Source organism: Dendrobates tinctorius, unplaced genomic scaffold (genome assembly GCF_039654945.1).
Source record: "Dendrobates tinctorius isolate UK_male_01 unplaced genomic scaffold, ASM3965494v1 ptg000285l, whole genome shotgun sequence".
NCBI classification, from domain to species: domain Eukaryota; kingdom Metazoa; phylum Chordata; class Amphibia; order Anura; family Dendrobatidae; genus Dendrobates; species Dendrobates tinctorius.
Genome location: NW_027361952.1, coordinates 1,589,542 through 1,606,251, shown reverse-complemented (window position 1 = coordinate 1,606,251; position 16,710 = coordinate 1,589,542). Strand labels below are relative to the sequence as shown.

The 16,710-nt window shown below is 43.6% G+C and overlaps 1 protein-coding gene across 3 annotated transcripts in view; it reads left to right on the top strand.

Moving 5' to 3' along the window:
• The window catches only part of LOC141072653 (granzyme A-like), a 122,893-nt gene that overhangs the window by 88,543 nt on the left and 17,640 nt on the right, over nucleotides 1-16,710 (top strand). For all 3 annotated transcript variants that reach the window (XM_073559953.1, XM_073559952.1, XM_073559951.1), the window contains one exon: nucleotides 1,282-1,417. In XM_073559953.1, coding sequence (XP_073416054.1) covers nucleotides 1,332-1,417 — 86 coding nt within the window. In that variant the 5' untranslated portion in view covers nucleotides 1,282-1,331. The remainder of the gene's footprint in view (nucleotides 1-1,281; nucleotides 1,418-16,710) is intronic.

Here is a 16,710-nt window from a genome sequence, read left to right as displayed (position 1 = left end):
ACTGTCCTATTGTTATGCCTGCCATCAGCGCTGGAGAGTGCCAGCTGTTCCAATGTAAGAAGCCATTAGTGGCACTTTGCTTCCTATACTCCTGAGAAATCGGCGTTGAAGTTGATATCCAAATGGCTGTGGTAGACCTGAAGCCTCGGTCACTCGTTTTATTCCCAGTTCAGTGCCAGCTCCTTCTGCTTGACTGACAGCCTCTATGCTTTGTGATTTCAGTCAAAGAAACCATCAGTCAATCAGGAGGAGGCATCACTGGGCTGAGAATAGAACTGGAGTGAAAAAAGCTTAAGATCTACCATTGTCTTTCAGCCTCATTTGTATATCAATTTTAACACAGATGAACAGACTGGCCATGTAAAGGTATTGCTAGACAAACATGCACATATAAATAGTTTGGGGTGTTAGTTAAACCCTGCTGACAGATTTCCTTTAAGTTCAGATAAGCAGACATTAATGGCTCCATTTGTAGCTCTGTACGCTTGTCCATAATTGGGATGGTGTAGACGCTGCCTGCTATTTACATGCCCTAGTTTGATTTGTAAACCGGACCAAACTAGAACATGCAGCAATTATTTTTCACAAGAACCTGAGATCCATGGGGAAAATTGGCCATGCACATACACTAACAATGGTTTATGTGCTGTTCCTTCGTGGTCAATTGCACACATGCATCGAAAATATGTTTGTGTGGCTGTACCTTTATAACGTGTTGAAATAATAGGGCTATATGTAATACAATGGCTGGCCTGGCTGTATGACTCATTTCCTGGAATGAACAGCACCCTAAATATGGAAATCATTGACAGATAAGCCCCTTTTTTCCCTGTGCTATAATCAAGGACTAAACATACATGGCTTCAAATCTAGGATCACTTTGATATAATGATTCCCTATCCTTTGTCCAACAACCACTTCTGTAATCTGCTGCAGCTGAGCCTGGAGAGCCGCTTCTTGCTGGATGGCATCCCTAGCTCTTTTGTTAATTAGCCTGCCGGGTACAACATCATTTTGACATACAAGCAACATCGAGCCATATCAGTTATTCAAAAATCATTCAGCAGATGACTCCAGACAAAAGGCAGTCCAGAAGCCACAGATTACTGACGTGGTGGTTGGGTTTGCCCCAATGCTAACCATTACACATTGTAAGAGAAAGACAACAGTGAGTTCAGCTGGATCGTAGATTGTAAAGATAGAGAGGAACCTGTCTTTGGTTTGATCTTATTAATTATTAATTTATTTAATTATTAATTTCTATAAAATTGTGATTTGCAGGTAATTCCGCAGATATTATAGGAGGTAAGGAATCTCGCTCAAGTCCATACATGGCTTTAGTGAGGACTGGAAAAACCTTTTGTGGAGGAGCATTAATTAAGTCAGATTGGGTGTTAACATCTGCAGAGTGCTTCATGTAAGTAACTTTCCTATGTAATTTAGTTTTCTGCATTGGTAGACCACAACCATGAGAGTCAAAATGAAAAAACAAATCCTTGTCTGATTTGGCAACATTTATTTTGCAAATTTCATCTCAATATTTTGTTATATATCCTTTGTTGGCAATGACAGAGGTCAAACGTTTTCTGTAAGTCTTCACAAGGTTGGCGCACACTGTTGGTGGTATGTTGGTCCTTTCATGAATGCAGTTCTCCTCAAGAGCAGAGATGTTGTGGGCCTGTCGCTGGGCAAAATGGACTTTCAAATTCCTCCTAAGGTTTTCTATGGGGCTGAGATCTGGAGACTGGCTAGCCACTCCAGGACCTTCATATGTTTCTTAAAAAGCCAATCCTTTGTTACCCTGGCAGTGTGCTTGGGATCATTATCATACTGAAAGACCCATCCACGTTTCATCTTCAATGCCTTTGCTGATGGAAGGAGGTTTGCACTCAAAATCTCACAATACATGGCCCCATTCATTCTCTCATGTACACGAATCAGTCGTCCTGGTCCCTTTGCATAGAAACAGCCCCAAAGCATGATGTTGCCACCCCATGCTTCATAGTAGGTATGGTGTTCTTTGGATGCAACTTAGCATTCCGGCATCGCTGGCCATCCCTGTAAAAAATAGAATCAAAATAAAAAATATAATTATTCTCACCTTCCGACGTCCCGTTCAGCCATCCTGCCTCTCTCCACGCTCCGGTCCCAGTGATCCTTTGCGAGAATGACCGCGAGATGTCACGGTCTCGCGGGATAACAAAGTCTCGCGGTCATTCGTGCAAAGGATCACTGGGACCGGAGCGTGGAGAGAGGCAGGATGGCTGCGTGGGACGTCGGAAGGTGAAAATAACTATATTTTTTATTTTTTTTATTATTTTTTACACCTGATCGCTGGTCTCCCGCCTGTCACACACAGCGATGAGTGCTGGCCAGCGGGAGACCAGTGACCAAAGGAATGTCCAGAGGTTTCTTCCAGTGATCAGCGATACCGGCAGGGGGGCCGCTCGCTGATCGCTGTCACACACAGCGATCTCGCTGGTGAGATCGCTGTTACGTCACAAAAGTTGTGACTCAGCAGCGATCTCGCTACCGAGATCGCTTAGTGTGACAGGGCCTTTAGTGTGTTACTGATGGTAGCCTTTATTACGGTGTTCCCAACTCTATGCAGGTCATTCACTAGGTCCTCCTGTGTGGTTCTGGGATTTTTGCTCATCGTTCTTGTGAAGGAAGATCTCTCGCAGGAAGAGATCTTGTGTGGAGCCCCAGATCGAGCGAGATTATCAGTGGTCTTGTATGTCTTCCATTTTCTTATTATTGCTCCCATAGTTGATTTCATCACACCAAGCTGCTTGCCTATTGTAGATTCAGTCTTCCCAGTCTGGTGCAGGGCTACAATTTTATCTCTTTGGTCTTCACCATAGTGAAGTTTGGAGTGTGACTGTTTGAGGTTGTGGACAGGTGTCTTTTATACTAATAGCAAGTTCAAACAGGTGCCATTACTACGGGTAATGAGTGGAGGACAGAAGAGCCTCTTAAAGAACAAGTTACAGGTCTGTGAGAGCCAGAAATCTTGTATGTTTTTAGGTGACCAAATACTTATTTTCCACCATAATTTGCAAAATAAATCTTGCCAATCAGACAAGATGATTTTCTGGATTTATTTTCTCATTTTGTCTCACATAGTTGTGGCCTACTTATGATGTCAATTACACGCCTCTCTCATATTTTTAAGTGGGAGAGCTTGCACAATTGGTGGCTGATGAAATACTTTTTTTCCCCACTGTATACACACCTTCAGAAAAATCCAGGATTTAGGCTACTTTCACACTTGCGTTTTTTTGCGCTGCGCACCGTGTGCAGTGCAAACGAACATAAAAAATGCATCATGCGTTTGTGTGCGTTTTTTGCGGGTTTTGGTGCGATTTTAAAAAAAACGCATGCTTTTTTTGCGCATACGTGCGCATTACCATGTGCACGTATGCGCACCCATAGACTATAATGGGTATTTGGCTGTAAAAAAACGCATTGCGTGTGCATGAGTTTTTTGGGGGCAAGTTGGATGCACAAAAAATGCAACAGGATGCATTTTGTGCGCCCGAGCGCACACTACAAAAAAACGCATGCGCATACAAACTCGCACAAACGCATGTGTATGCGCACCTATGCGCACCCATGTAAAAGATAGGGGGAAAAAACGCATGCTTTTTTTGCGCTAAAAAACAGCGCAAAAAAGCGCAAGTGTGAAACCAGCATTAAAGGGATTCTGTCACCCATATTTTGTGATATCATGTAAAGATATCACCCAATTGTGCGTCCCATAAGGATTCTATTAGGGCTTTTGACTCCCCCAACCCCACACCTTAAGGGCATGTCACACTAAGAGATATCGCTAGCAATATCGCTATAACTTGTGACGTTATAGCGATATTGCTAGCGATATCGCTGTGTGTGATACTTACCTACAACCCGCTCCCCCGCTGGTTATTGCTGATCGCGCGAGAACAGGCTGGACTGTTTCTCGTCGTCAGCTTCCTGCTGTGACGACGAGCGACGCGTGGAGCGGGGCGGGAGGACGCAGGATCGCCTGGTGTGACAGGTAAGTAGCGACCCCCGTCCCCAGCGATGTCGCTGGTGAGATCTGCCTGTGTGGCAGCTCACTAGCGACCACTTAGCGATTCACCAGCGATCCTGACAGCGTCATATCGCTGGTCGGGATCGCTGGTACATCGCTAAGTGTGACAGCACCTTTAGAGGCATAAATACCTTTTTTATCTTGTTTGGGATGTATGCAAATCGCCCCGGAAGTCTTCACATGCATTGGATCTCATCCCACACTCTGGTTCTCCTTATCTCTCTAACTTTATTTTCATTAGCATTATCAAATCTTCATCAGCTTATCTGCATGTGTTTTTACACATCTGTCCTGATTTTTTATTATAAATCTCTTTCCATCACGAGTGCTGTTGGACCTACAGTCATGGCCAAAAGTATTGACACCCCTGCAATTCTGTCAGATAATACTCAGTTTCTTCCTGAAAATGATTGCAAACACAAATTCTTTGGTATTATTATCTTCATTTAATTTGTCTTAAATGAAAAAACACAAAAAGAATTGTCCTAAAGCCAAATTGGATATAATTCCACACCAAACATAAAAAAGAGGGTGGACAAAAGTATTGGCACTGTTCGAAAAATCATGTGATGCTTCTCTAATTGGTGTAATTAACAGCACCTGTAACTTACCTGTGGCACCTAACAGGTGTTGGCAATAACTAAATCACACTTGCAGCCAGTTGACATGGATTAAAGTTGACTCAACCTCTGTCCTGTGTCATTGTGTGTACCACATTGAGCACGGAGAAAAGAAAGAAGACCAAAGAACTGTCTGAGGACTTGAGAAACCAAATTGTGAGGAAGCATGAGCAATCTCAAGGCTACAAGTCCATCTCCAAAGACCTGAATGTTCCTGTGTCTACCGTGCGCAGTGTCATCAAGAAGTTTAAAGCCCATGGCACTGTGGCTAACCTCCCTAGATGTGGACAGAAAAGAAAAATTGACAAGAGATTTCAACGCAAGATTGTGCGGATGTTGGATAAAGAACCTCCACTAACATCCAAACAAGTTCAAGCTGCCCTGCAGTCCGAGGGTACGATGGTGTCAACCCGTACTATCCGTCGGCATCTGAATGAAAAGGGACTGTATGGTAGGAGACCCAGGAAGACCCCACTTCTTACCCCGAGACATAAAAAAGCCAGGCTGGAGTTTGCCAAAACTTACCTGAAAAAGCCTAAAACATTTTGGAAGAATGTTCTCTGGTCAGATGAGACAAAAGTAGAGCTTTTAGGGCAAAAGCATCAACATAGAGTTTACAGGAGAAAAAAGAGGCATTCAAAGAAAAGTACACGATCCCTACAGTCAAACATGGCGGAGGTTCCCTGATGTTTTGGGGTTGCTTTGCTGCCTCTGGCACTGGACTGCTTGACCATGTGCATGGCATTATGAAGTCAGAAGACTACCAACAAATTTTGAAGCATAATTTAGGGCCCAGTGTGAGAAAGCTGGGTCTACCTCAGAGGTCATGGGTCTTCCAGCAGGATAATAACCCAAAACACACTTCAAAAAGCACTAGAAAATGGTTTGAGAGAAAGCACTGGAGACTTCTAAGGTGGCCAGCAATGAGTCCAGACCTGAATCCCATAGAACACCTGTGGAGAGATCTAAAAATGGCAGTTTGGAGAAGGCACCCTTCAAATATCAGGGACCTGGAGTAGTTTGCCAAAGAAGAATGGTCTAAAATTCCAGCAGAGCATTGTAAGAAACTCATTGATGGTTACCGGAAGCGGTTGGTCGCAGTTATTTTGGTTAAAGGTTGTGCAACCAAGTATTAGGCTGAGGGTGCCAATACTTTTGTCCGGCCCATTTTTGGAGTTTTGTGTGAAATGATCAATGTTTTGCTTTTTGCTTCATTCTCTTTTGTGTTTTTTCATTTAAGACAAATTAAATGAAGATAATAATACCAAAGAATTTGTGATTGCAATCATTTTCAGGAAGAAACTGAATATTATCTGACAGAATTGCAGGGGTGTCAATACTTTTGGCCATGACTGTACTTTGGTATTGTATGTCTACCTTCAGTTTGGTTGTTAGACCTTTTTATACATACCTTTTTGCATGAGATCAATACAGTTTCAGGTGGTGTGTCTGTTTCTGTTTATGTATATTGCAGATGTATATGCTTTAGCCAGTTATTTTGATTGGTATAGCGCTTCTTTGAGAACCACGTGTGGTTTACCATAACCCTCATATTAGGATTTGGTATTGTTTTGAGTCTCTTTTGCATACGTCAGATGCAATTTTAAATGTTTTTACTCTGTATATATGCATTATTATTATTTTGTGTACAATGGAGGTGTTCCCTTTCTATGGGCTTGCTCTTTTTTTCTTGCTCTACTACATGTTCCTTGCATACCCTGGTGAACCCTCTTGTTCAGTAGCATAGCTACCGGGGGGGGCAGAGGGGGCGGTGGCCCCGGGCCCCACGCTCTCAGGGGGCCCACCTGGCGCTACGCTACAGATGCATTTTGCGGCAGAGCAGGGATAATCAATCTCCCTCCTCTGTCGTCTGGCCGCTATGGGCCCCTGAGCAGGCGGGGGGGGCCCAGTGCTAGCAGTGGGCCCCCTGCCCATCATCGCAGGGTCAGCGGTGTCGGCTACATGCCGACACAGCTGACCGCATTGATAACAGAAGGAGCGAGCGCTCCTTCTTTCATCATCCCCCTGTCAGCGTCTGACGTCACCAACGCCGACACTGACAGGGGGCGCGATGACGTCAGTACCCAGCGCCTGCAGTCGGAGATGAGCGGGATCAGCGCAGGAACCAAGAGGAAGAGAGGTGAGTATTTAGTTTATGGGGGAGTGGTGCATTATCCTACACAGGGTGGCTATGGGGGTGCATATGCATAAGGTAGCTATGGGGGTGCATATACAGAGGATGGCTATGGGGGTGCAATACAGAGGGTGGTTATGGAGGTGCATATACAGAGGATGGCTATGGGGGGTGCATATACAGAGGATGGCTATGGGGGTGCATATAAAGAAGGTGGCTATGGGGGTGCATATACAGAGGGTGGCTAGGGGGTGTATATACAGAGGGTGGCTATGGGGGTGCATATACAGAGGGTGGCCATGGGGGTGCATATACAGAGGGTGGCTATGGGGGTGCATATACAGAGGGTGGCTATGGGGGTGCATATGCATAGGGTGGCTATGGGGGTGCATATACAGAGGGTGGCTATGGGGGTGCATATACAGAGGATGGCTATGGGGGTGCAATACAGAGGGTGGTTATGGGGGTGCATATACAGAGGATGGCTATGGGGGGTGCATATACAAAGGATTGCTATGGGGGTGCATATACAGAGTATGGCTATGGGGTGCATATACAGAGGGTGGCTATGGGGGTGCATATACAGAGGGTGGATATGGGGGTGCATATACAGAGGGTGGCTATGGGGGGGTGCATATACAAAGGATTGCTATGGGGGTGCATATACAGAGGATGGCTATGGGGTGCATATACAGAGGGTGGCTATGGGGGTGCATATACAGAGGGTGGATATGGGGGTGCATATACAGAGGGTGGCTATGGAGGTACATTATACTACAGAGGGTGGCTATGGGGGTGCATTACATTATAGAGGCTGCCTATGGGGGTGCATTACACTACAGAGGCTGTCTATGGGGAGTGCATTACACTATAGAGGCTGCCTATAGGGGTGCATTACACTACAGAGGCTGCCTATAGGGGTGCATTACACTACAGAGGCTGCCTATGTGGAATTCATTATACTATAGAGTCTGCCTATGGGGAGTGCATTATGTACAGTATAGAGTCTGCCTATGGGGAGTGCATTATACAATAGAGTTAAAAAAAAAGCATTATTACATTCTAGGGGACAAAATGTGGGCACTGTTTTCTAGGGCACTTGCACCCGGCCTTAGTATTTTCTAGAGGGTTGCTTTAAAATTTAGAGGTCACACAGGGCCACACAGCAGGTGCAGTAATAGGGTCACATACGACAGCAGCAGATCAGCATTGTGGCATCAGCAGGATGAGGAGTTTGTGTAGGTTGGGGATAGTCCCGTTTTGGACAGTGCTGAAAATGTGAGAAGTGAAACATGTCTTTGTTGTATTCTCTGTAGCCGAGTCCTAGCTGGAGAAGTTGTCATGTTGGTCTGGGCCAGATGGAAAAGATGTGAAAAGTGAACGGTTCCTTCAGAAAGAACTTCAGCGGTAGGCCATTATCTGTAGCTGTGCTGTGATCTCTTACACAGTATGTTCTATAGGACGGGTATCTACCACTGACCATATGGCGGTAATATCAATGTTGGTCTTTATATAGCAATTATTTTCAGTAACAGCGCGGTCATCTGCTGAGGTTCTCCTCCACTATTAAGGTGCGTCACCCAGTTATAATCAAGGCTACCTGGTTAGGGGCCCACTCAGAAGTTTCGCCCCCCCTGAACCAAAACCCTAGCTACGCCTCTGCTCTTGTTTATATATATTTATACATGTTAGTGGTGCCCTCCATTTGCTCTTTATACATGCGCTGGTATTTTCCAGCGTGGAAAAGTTATTAAGGGCAATGATGTGCCCCAAAACAAGGCAGTGTAGCCAGCAGCGCTAGAGAGATAAGGAGAACCAGAGTGTGGGATGAGATCCCATGCATGTGAAGACTTCCGGGGCGATTTGCATACATCCCCCAACAAGATAAAAAAGGTATTTATGCCTCAAAGGTGCGGGGTCGGGGGGAGTCAAAAGCCCTAATAGAATCCTTATGGGACGCATAATTGGGTGATATCTTTACATGATATCACGAAATATGGGTGACAGATTCTCTTTAAGAAGACCACTGTAATATCTGATCGGCAGCGAACAGATTTGAAATTGTGCTGATGGAAATGAAATATCCTTTTAATATTGGAGATGTCATAACTAGGGTTACTGAAATGTTTTGTCACAAGTAGATCTGTCCTTTCTTATCATATGACCATGAATGTTAATTTTTGTTCTAAGTTTCTGTTTCTTCTCACCTGGTGGGGTGAATCCCCAAAGCACTGGGTCTGAATGAACAGCTGAAGAGCTGCAAGGACAGGTGTCACTGGAGCAGCAGGATGGAGAAGTGGGCTATAGAGGAGATGTCCAGCTGATGTAGTAAAGTTGGAACAGTGATGGCACGGCTGGGTTGGTGAAGCAGTGAAAATGAGGATGAGTAACCTCATGGAGATCAACATCCAACACTGCGGAGACACCATCACATGTTTCTCAACGCAGTGATTCCAGAGCAATGCCCCCATCCCTTATGGGAAATATGCAAAAACATGCAAAACACAAGCCGCGGAGACACCATCATGTGTTTCTCAACGCAAGCAATGACTAGCCAGGTCTTTCCCCGGGAAGGAACAACCACGGGAAGGGCAGTCTCCAATGAGGGGAACCACCTATGCCAAAACATGGTATCCATCCACAGACAGCTGTTTCTTTTTTTTTTTTTAAAACCATTCAGGTTAGTTATAAACAACTGAATATAAGCTCATCAACTTAAACGTCGTTGTTTCAACTATCATCATCATGGTTCATATTTATTTTAGTATAGCAAACCATGGGTATACACAAAAGACATCCTGAACATCAATAAACATCACTAAAATTCACTGATATTTGATCAGGTGCTGCCATTTTTTAAATTTCCAGACACCCTCTGCATCAGAACCACCACCGCCTTCGCTGTCTAATCTATAAATCAAGTATAATCTAGAAAGGATCAGCCCGACACACTTATTCACAGATACATGCTTCTCTTTGAAAATTCCTAAATTCCTCACATCCCACAAACTCTGCATCACACAAGTCATAATTAACCATAGGATTCTATTTTTCACACGACCACATGCACCAATTCCAAACATCGCAACACGCCAGTCAACAAAACTCACACCTGCTAACTCCTTACACAACCCACCTACACACTTCCACACACTGCACGCGTAATCACAGTCCCACATAGTATGCCACACAGTCTCACATCCACCACATCCTTCCCTCGGGCACACATCAGTTCTGGTCAGACCTCATCTCTTCTGAACCTGTTGCACAGGCAAAATATTGTGCAAGGACATCCATACAATATCCCTTTGTCTATTAGACATCCCGTGTGTTTCAAAACTCTTCCATGCAACCGAAACTTCATTCCCTCTCAACCCCACAATATTACATTCCACATCATTCTTACATATTATTTTCATCACATTCTTAGCCATTCTAAAATCATTCATCGGTACACTCAGCAAATCATGCTTCCTCACAAACTTCTCAATCACCTCATACTAGACCGGACACTGGATAGCAACAGGCACTCTAGCATCCCTCTTTCTCCAACATAAGCCATATAACATCCAACCAGCAGAATAACTTGCCATATACGCTCCCTTATTTCCTTACTCAGCAAAATAACAACAGTTTTGATATACTGAAGCCCCAGAAAAATCTCAATGTTTGGAAAGGCCATGCCACCATGGTGACATGCCTTGAAAAGACTCTCTCTCTTAAGCTTCTCTATTTTACTGCTCCAGAAAAAAGTGAAAACTAACTTTTCCACTCTTTTTATTTTCCTACATGATGGTGGAAAAACTGTTGCAATAAAAAGCAAAATCGGAAGAATCACCGCTTTTATGACCAAAATCTTACCACTCAAGGTCAAGTCTCTCAGTCGCCAAAAATTTAACTTACTCTCTATGCGCAATCCACACTCCTCCCAGCTCTCCTTACCTTCCAAGTCCTTATTAAATAATACTCCCAGCACTTTTAATAGCACCCTCCTCACACTTTACCCCCTCCATTTTAACCCTGTCATCCCCAAAACATTTAAAACTACATTTATTCCAATTCACTCTAAAGCCAGATGCACCACAGAAAAACTCCAGAAGCAACTTAACCCTACTCATAGACGCAACACTTTCACTCACAGCCACAACATCATCCATATATCCAAGAACTTTCACATGCTTCCCACCACTCCCAGGTACCAACAAACCTCGCATCATTTTATCACGTCTCACCAAGCACAACAAAGGTTCAATCACACATACAAACAAGACAGGGGACATGGGACACCCCTGCCTTACACCAGACTTAATATTCACTTTCTCACTCAACCACCCATAAACAAGAAACTCACTTGACACACAATCATACAAAGACATTATCCCATTCACAAATTTTTGAGGAAATCCCATTCTATCCAGAACTTTAAACAAAAACACATGCGAGACCCTATCAAACGCTTTCTCAAAATCAATTGACAGAACCATACACTTCCGTTTCCTTCCCATGCAGTCTCCAATCAAATCCCTTAATAACAATAAGTTATCACTCATACTTCTTCCAGGCACAGCACACACTTGATCCTCATCCACAACACTACCAATCACCTCACGCATACAATTCGCCAACAATTTGCTATAGATTTTGTAATCTGCGTTCAGCAATGTTATAGGTCTCCAATTCTCTAAACACTTTCTCTCACCTTTCTTATGCACAAGCACAACCACCCCCTCTTTCATTGATTCATACAACTTGCCACTCTCCCACATATACTTACATATCTCAGTCAAATCAGCACCCAGAAAATCCCACGCCTTCACATAGAATTCTACCGGCAATCCGTCTTTACCTGGAGTCTTATTCTTTTTAGCACTCTTCATCACATTTTCTACTTCTTCCATAATTACGTCCTCATTCAAAATATCACATTTTCCACTATCCAACTTGTTCTCTAACCCATTCAGCACTTCTGAAACAAGACCAGAATCAATCCATTTTTTATCATATAACTTGCTATAGAACCTATTCACCTCCTTTATCACATTGTCACCTGACACAGACAAACCGTTCCTATCCAGGATTTTATCCATATCAGCCTTTCTCCCATTCATTTTCTTAAAAAAGAACCTCGTGCACTTTTCATCTTTCTCAAGATGTTCTATTTTGGTGCGATAGAGGATTTCTTTCCCTTTTTCATCCATAACACTCTTTTAATTCACTCTTTGTCTCAGCCAGCAGATCAGACACATCCATGCCACTTTCTCCACACTTCCTTAACCAGTCTAAGCGCCTGTTTAAATCATTAAATCTACTCCGATAAATAGCAGCTTTTTTATAGCCCCACTTTTTGAAGAATTTTTTGCAACACACCTTAACCCAGTCCCACCATTCCAGTACACACGCAAAATCCCTCTTACATACTCTCCACTCTTTATACTTTATTTTTAATTCATTCATCACATCCTCATCTTCTAACAATCTTACATTCAGCTTCCAAACCCCACCCCCATACACACGGTCATCAATCGCACTAAACACACCTCTCAAACACTCATGATCAGAAAAAGGTACAGCATTTTGTTCAAAATTCATACACAACATATTTTTGGAAAACAATATTTTATCTATCCTGGATGCAATACCACCCCTATCAGCATGGTACGTTGGTGGTGGTGGGATGCCAAATTTCAGAGCAGCAGCATCTAGAAGGGAAAAATCAGAAATAAGATTGGATAACTTTTTACCAGTTATGTCACAATTCCCTTCTGTGGTGCAATTAAAGTCTCCAACTAAAACTGTAGGCATTTTGCCCGGAAGAAACAAACTTAATTTTTCCAAAAGAGCCAGACGCTCCTTTTTCCTGTCGTGTCCTGATGGACAGTACACATTAATAATTCTAGCCCGCCACCCCCTATAGCTAACATGTGCAATTATACATCTACCCACCTCTACCACCGTGTAGCTATCTAAACTAATCTCCCTGTTACCCATTAATATCCCTACACCATCATTCCTATTAACACATGAGCCAGACCATACATGCTGTCCGTAAGGCCAGTCCTTATCGCTTGGAGCGTCCACAATCCCACATTCCTGAAGACAAAAGATGTGAGCATTCATCTGTTTAATATAATCTAGAACGATTGCCCTCCTGAATTTGGATCTAATTTGCCTGACAATCAGGGACGCAATGCCCCAACCAGCTTGGGGAGCCATAACATGACTGTGTTATTTACATGACGACAAACCCGCCACTTCCTCTTCAGCCGTTTTCGTCTTCCATCTGGAACTGCAACTCCTTGAATCTGTTTACGTCTGCGGGAATGCCTAAAAAAGCATTGGTGTCAGGAGAGAAGACATTCTGAGGGTAACTACGTTCACTCACCGGACTTAAACCAACTTCACCGGGGTCTGCCCAATCCGTTCTGGGCTTCTTACAGGAATTTCCAGGTTCCTCTTCCTCAGAGGACCTCGCAAGAGTGAAGTCACCTTGATCTCCACAACTGGCCAACTCCTCCTCAGTAGCAAACCAGGATACACTGGGGGTATTGCCAAGAGTACTCTCCAACTCCCCCTCCCCACAGACATCAGACTGAAGAGGGAGCTCACATTCAACATCAGTAGCTTCCAAAACTGCCACCTCTGGGCTGGGAGACTCCGTTTGGGGCAGGGCCTCCTCATGTGCATCCATGATTTCAGGTTCCTCAATAAGTTCCAGGTCTGAAAACATAGAATCATAGAATCATAGAATCACAGAATCGTAGAGTTGGAAGGGACCTCCTGGGCCATCTGGTCCAACCCCCTGCTCAAAGCAGGATTCGTTAAATCATCCCAGTCAGATGTCTGTCCAGCCTCTGTTTGAAGACTTCCATTGAAGGTGAACTCACCACTTCTCGTGGCAGCCTGTTCCACTCATTGATCACTCTAACTGTCAAAAAGTTTTTTCTAATATCTAATCTGTGTCTCCTCCCATTCAGTTTCATCCCATTGCTTCTAGTCTTTCATTGCGCAAATGAGAATAAAGTTGATCCTTCTACAATGTGACAGCCCTTTAGATATTTGTAGACAGCTATTAAGTCTCCTCTCAGTCTTCTCTTTTGCAAACTAAACAATCCCAAATCCTGCAACCATTCCTCATAAGACAGGGTTTGCAGACCGGTCACCATTCTGGTCGCTCTTTTCTGAACTTGCTCCAGTTTTTTTATGTCTTTTTTAAAATGTGGTGCCCAAAACTGGACACAATATTCCAGATGAGGTCTGACCAAAGAGGAGTAGAGGGAAATAATGACTTCACGTGATCTAGACTGTATGCTTCTGTTAATACATCCTAGAATTGCATTTGCCTTTTTTGCTGCTGCATCACACTGTTGACTCATATTCAGTCTGTGATCTATTAGTATACCCAAGTCTTTTTCACATGTGCTGTCACTTAGCCCTATTCCTCCCATTCTGTATATGCTTTTTCATTTTTATTGCCCAGATGTATTACTTTGCATTTCTCCCTGTTAAAAACCATTCTGTTAGTTGCTGCCCACTTCTCCAGTTTATCTTTTTGAATCCTCCCTCTCTCTTCTCTAGTATTAGCTATCCCTCCTAGCTTTGTGTCATCAGCAAATTTAATCAGTTTACCCTCAATTCCTTCATCTAAATCGTTGATAAAGATGTTGAACAATACAGGGCCCAGGACAGAGCCCTGTGGTACCCCACTTGAGACATTCTTCCAACTGGATGTGCAGCCATTTACGACCACTCTTTGGGTCCGATCACTAAGCCAGTTATGAATCCACCTAACAGTTGCCTTGTCCATTCCATACAGTCATTTTTTCAATAAGGATTGTATGAGAGACTTTGTCAAATGCTTTGCTGAAGTCAAGATATACTATATCTACAGCATTTCCTTGATCCACCCAATCAGTGATACCATCATAGAAGGAAATTAAGTTAGTCTGACATGACTTATTAGTTACAAACCCATGCTGACTCTGTTTAATCACTTCATTCTTATCCAGGTATTGACATACGTGTTGTTTAATAATTTGTTCAAAGATCTTTCCTGGTATAGAAGTCAGACTCACTGGCCTATAGTTGCCTGGGTCCACCTTCTTCCCCTTTTTGAAGATAGGAACAACATTTGCTCTTCTCCAGTCTTCTGGCACTTCTCCTGTTCTCCAAGAATTTTCAAAGATTATGGAGAGGGGTTCAAAAATTTCTTCTGCTATCTCTTTCAGTACTCTGGGGTGTAATTCATCTGGACCTGGAGACTTGAATTAATTTAGGTTAGCTAAGTGTTTCCTCACTATCTTTCTGTTTATAGATATCCTGGATTCTTCTATTCCCTTAATAGGACAGTGAATAACAGTTGATGTTACATTTCCTTTCTGAGAGAAAACAGATGCAAAATAGGAATTTAAAAGTTCAGCCTTCTCAACATCCTGTCTTACCATTTCATCCTGTAAAAATCCTATAGCATCTTTGACTTTTCTTTTACTTTTGACATATCCCCAAAATCCTTTATTATTGCTTTTGACATCTCTTGCAAGCCTCAATTCATTTTCAGCTTTAGCTAATCTGATTTGTGCCCTGTGGAATGTCAACAACAGCAGCAGGGGGTGCAGCTGCCCCACCTGAGACCTCAGCGTAAGACCTAGGACTGATCCTGGCCTTACAGTCCCGATACTTATGGCCCTCCTCACCACAAGCATTACACATAACAGGATTTGTGCAGTCTTTTGCCATATGGCCAGAAGCATTGCAATTCCTGCAAGTTGGCATCTCCTTGCAACTATCCTGGCTATGCCCGAAATTTTTACACCTCCTGCAATACATCGGGGCATCTGGAAAGAATAAAAAAACAGTATTTTTCCCAGTTGAAAAATTAAGAGGGGGGTAATGGATGCCTCCCGGGCCTTGGGGATCCATCCCAAATCTCACAAAAAATTTGTACTTCCCAGTCCAGAGCCCTTCTCCATTCAGGACCCTGTGGGAGTACTGAACATAAATGCAATGTCTTTTCAAAAATAAAGCAATGTCCTCCAGGGAAACAAAAGGGTTGTGCATGAAAACTACAAGTGGGATATCTCCCTTAGACTACAGCACAGTAAAGGTAAGACCTTCCAGCAAAGGATTTGCCACTCCATTTTTCAGGGCAGTAAACAAATTCTGGCAAGCCGCCATAGAAGATAGCACCAGTACATACCTGCCTTCTCTCCTAAACTCCTGCAGGCATATTATATCGGACTTCCGAATCTTCAGGATGTCATAAAACACCATGTTGACCAAATATCCCAGGGAAAAATGCAACTTCTTATCTTCAGCGATGTCAATCCTGAATCCATTTTTGACCCAGCTATCACCGGTCCCAGAGAACTGAAGTCGGACTCCCATCGTCCACAACTCCAAGGGTCTCCTCCCCGAAACCTCCTGGCTATCTCCCAAAAGCAGCGACCGGCTTAAGCCACCGAAGTGGCGATGCTGGAAAGCCAAGAGACAACACTCAAGGTATTCAGGAAACTCCGCACCTCATCAGTGAAGAGTAGAAAACTGGCTAGTGGGAGCAATGCCTAGTAAAAGATTGTGAAAATGAGGATGAGTTACCTAATGGAGATCAACATCCAACACTGCGGAGACACCATCACATGTTTCTCAACGCAGTGATTCCAGAGCAATGCCCCCATCCCTTATGGGAAATATGCAAAAACATGCAAAACACAAGCCGCGGAGACACCATCACGTGTTTCTCAACGCAAGCAATGACTAGCCAGGTCTTTCCCCGGGAAGGAACAACCACGGGAAGGGCAGTCTCCAATGAAGGAAACCACCTATGCCAAAACATGGTATCAATCCACAGACAGGGTTGGTGAAGCAAACCGGTATCAAAAAGTAAC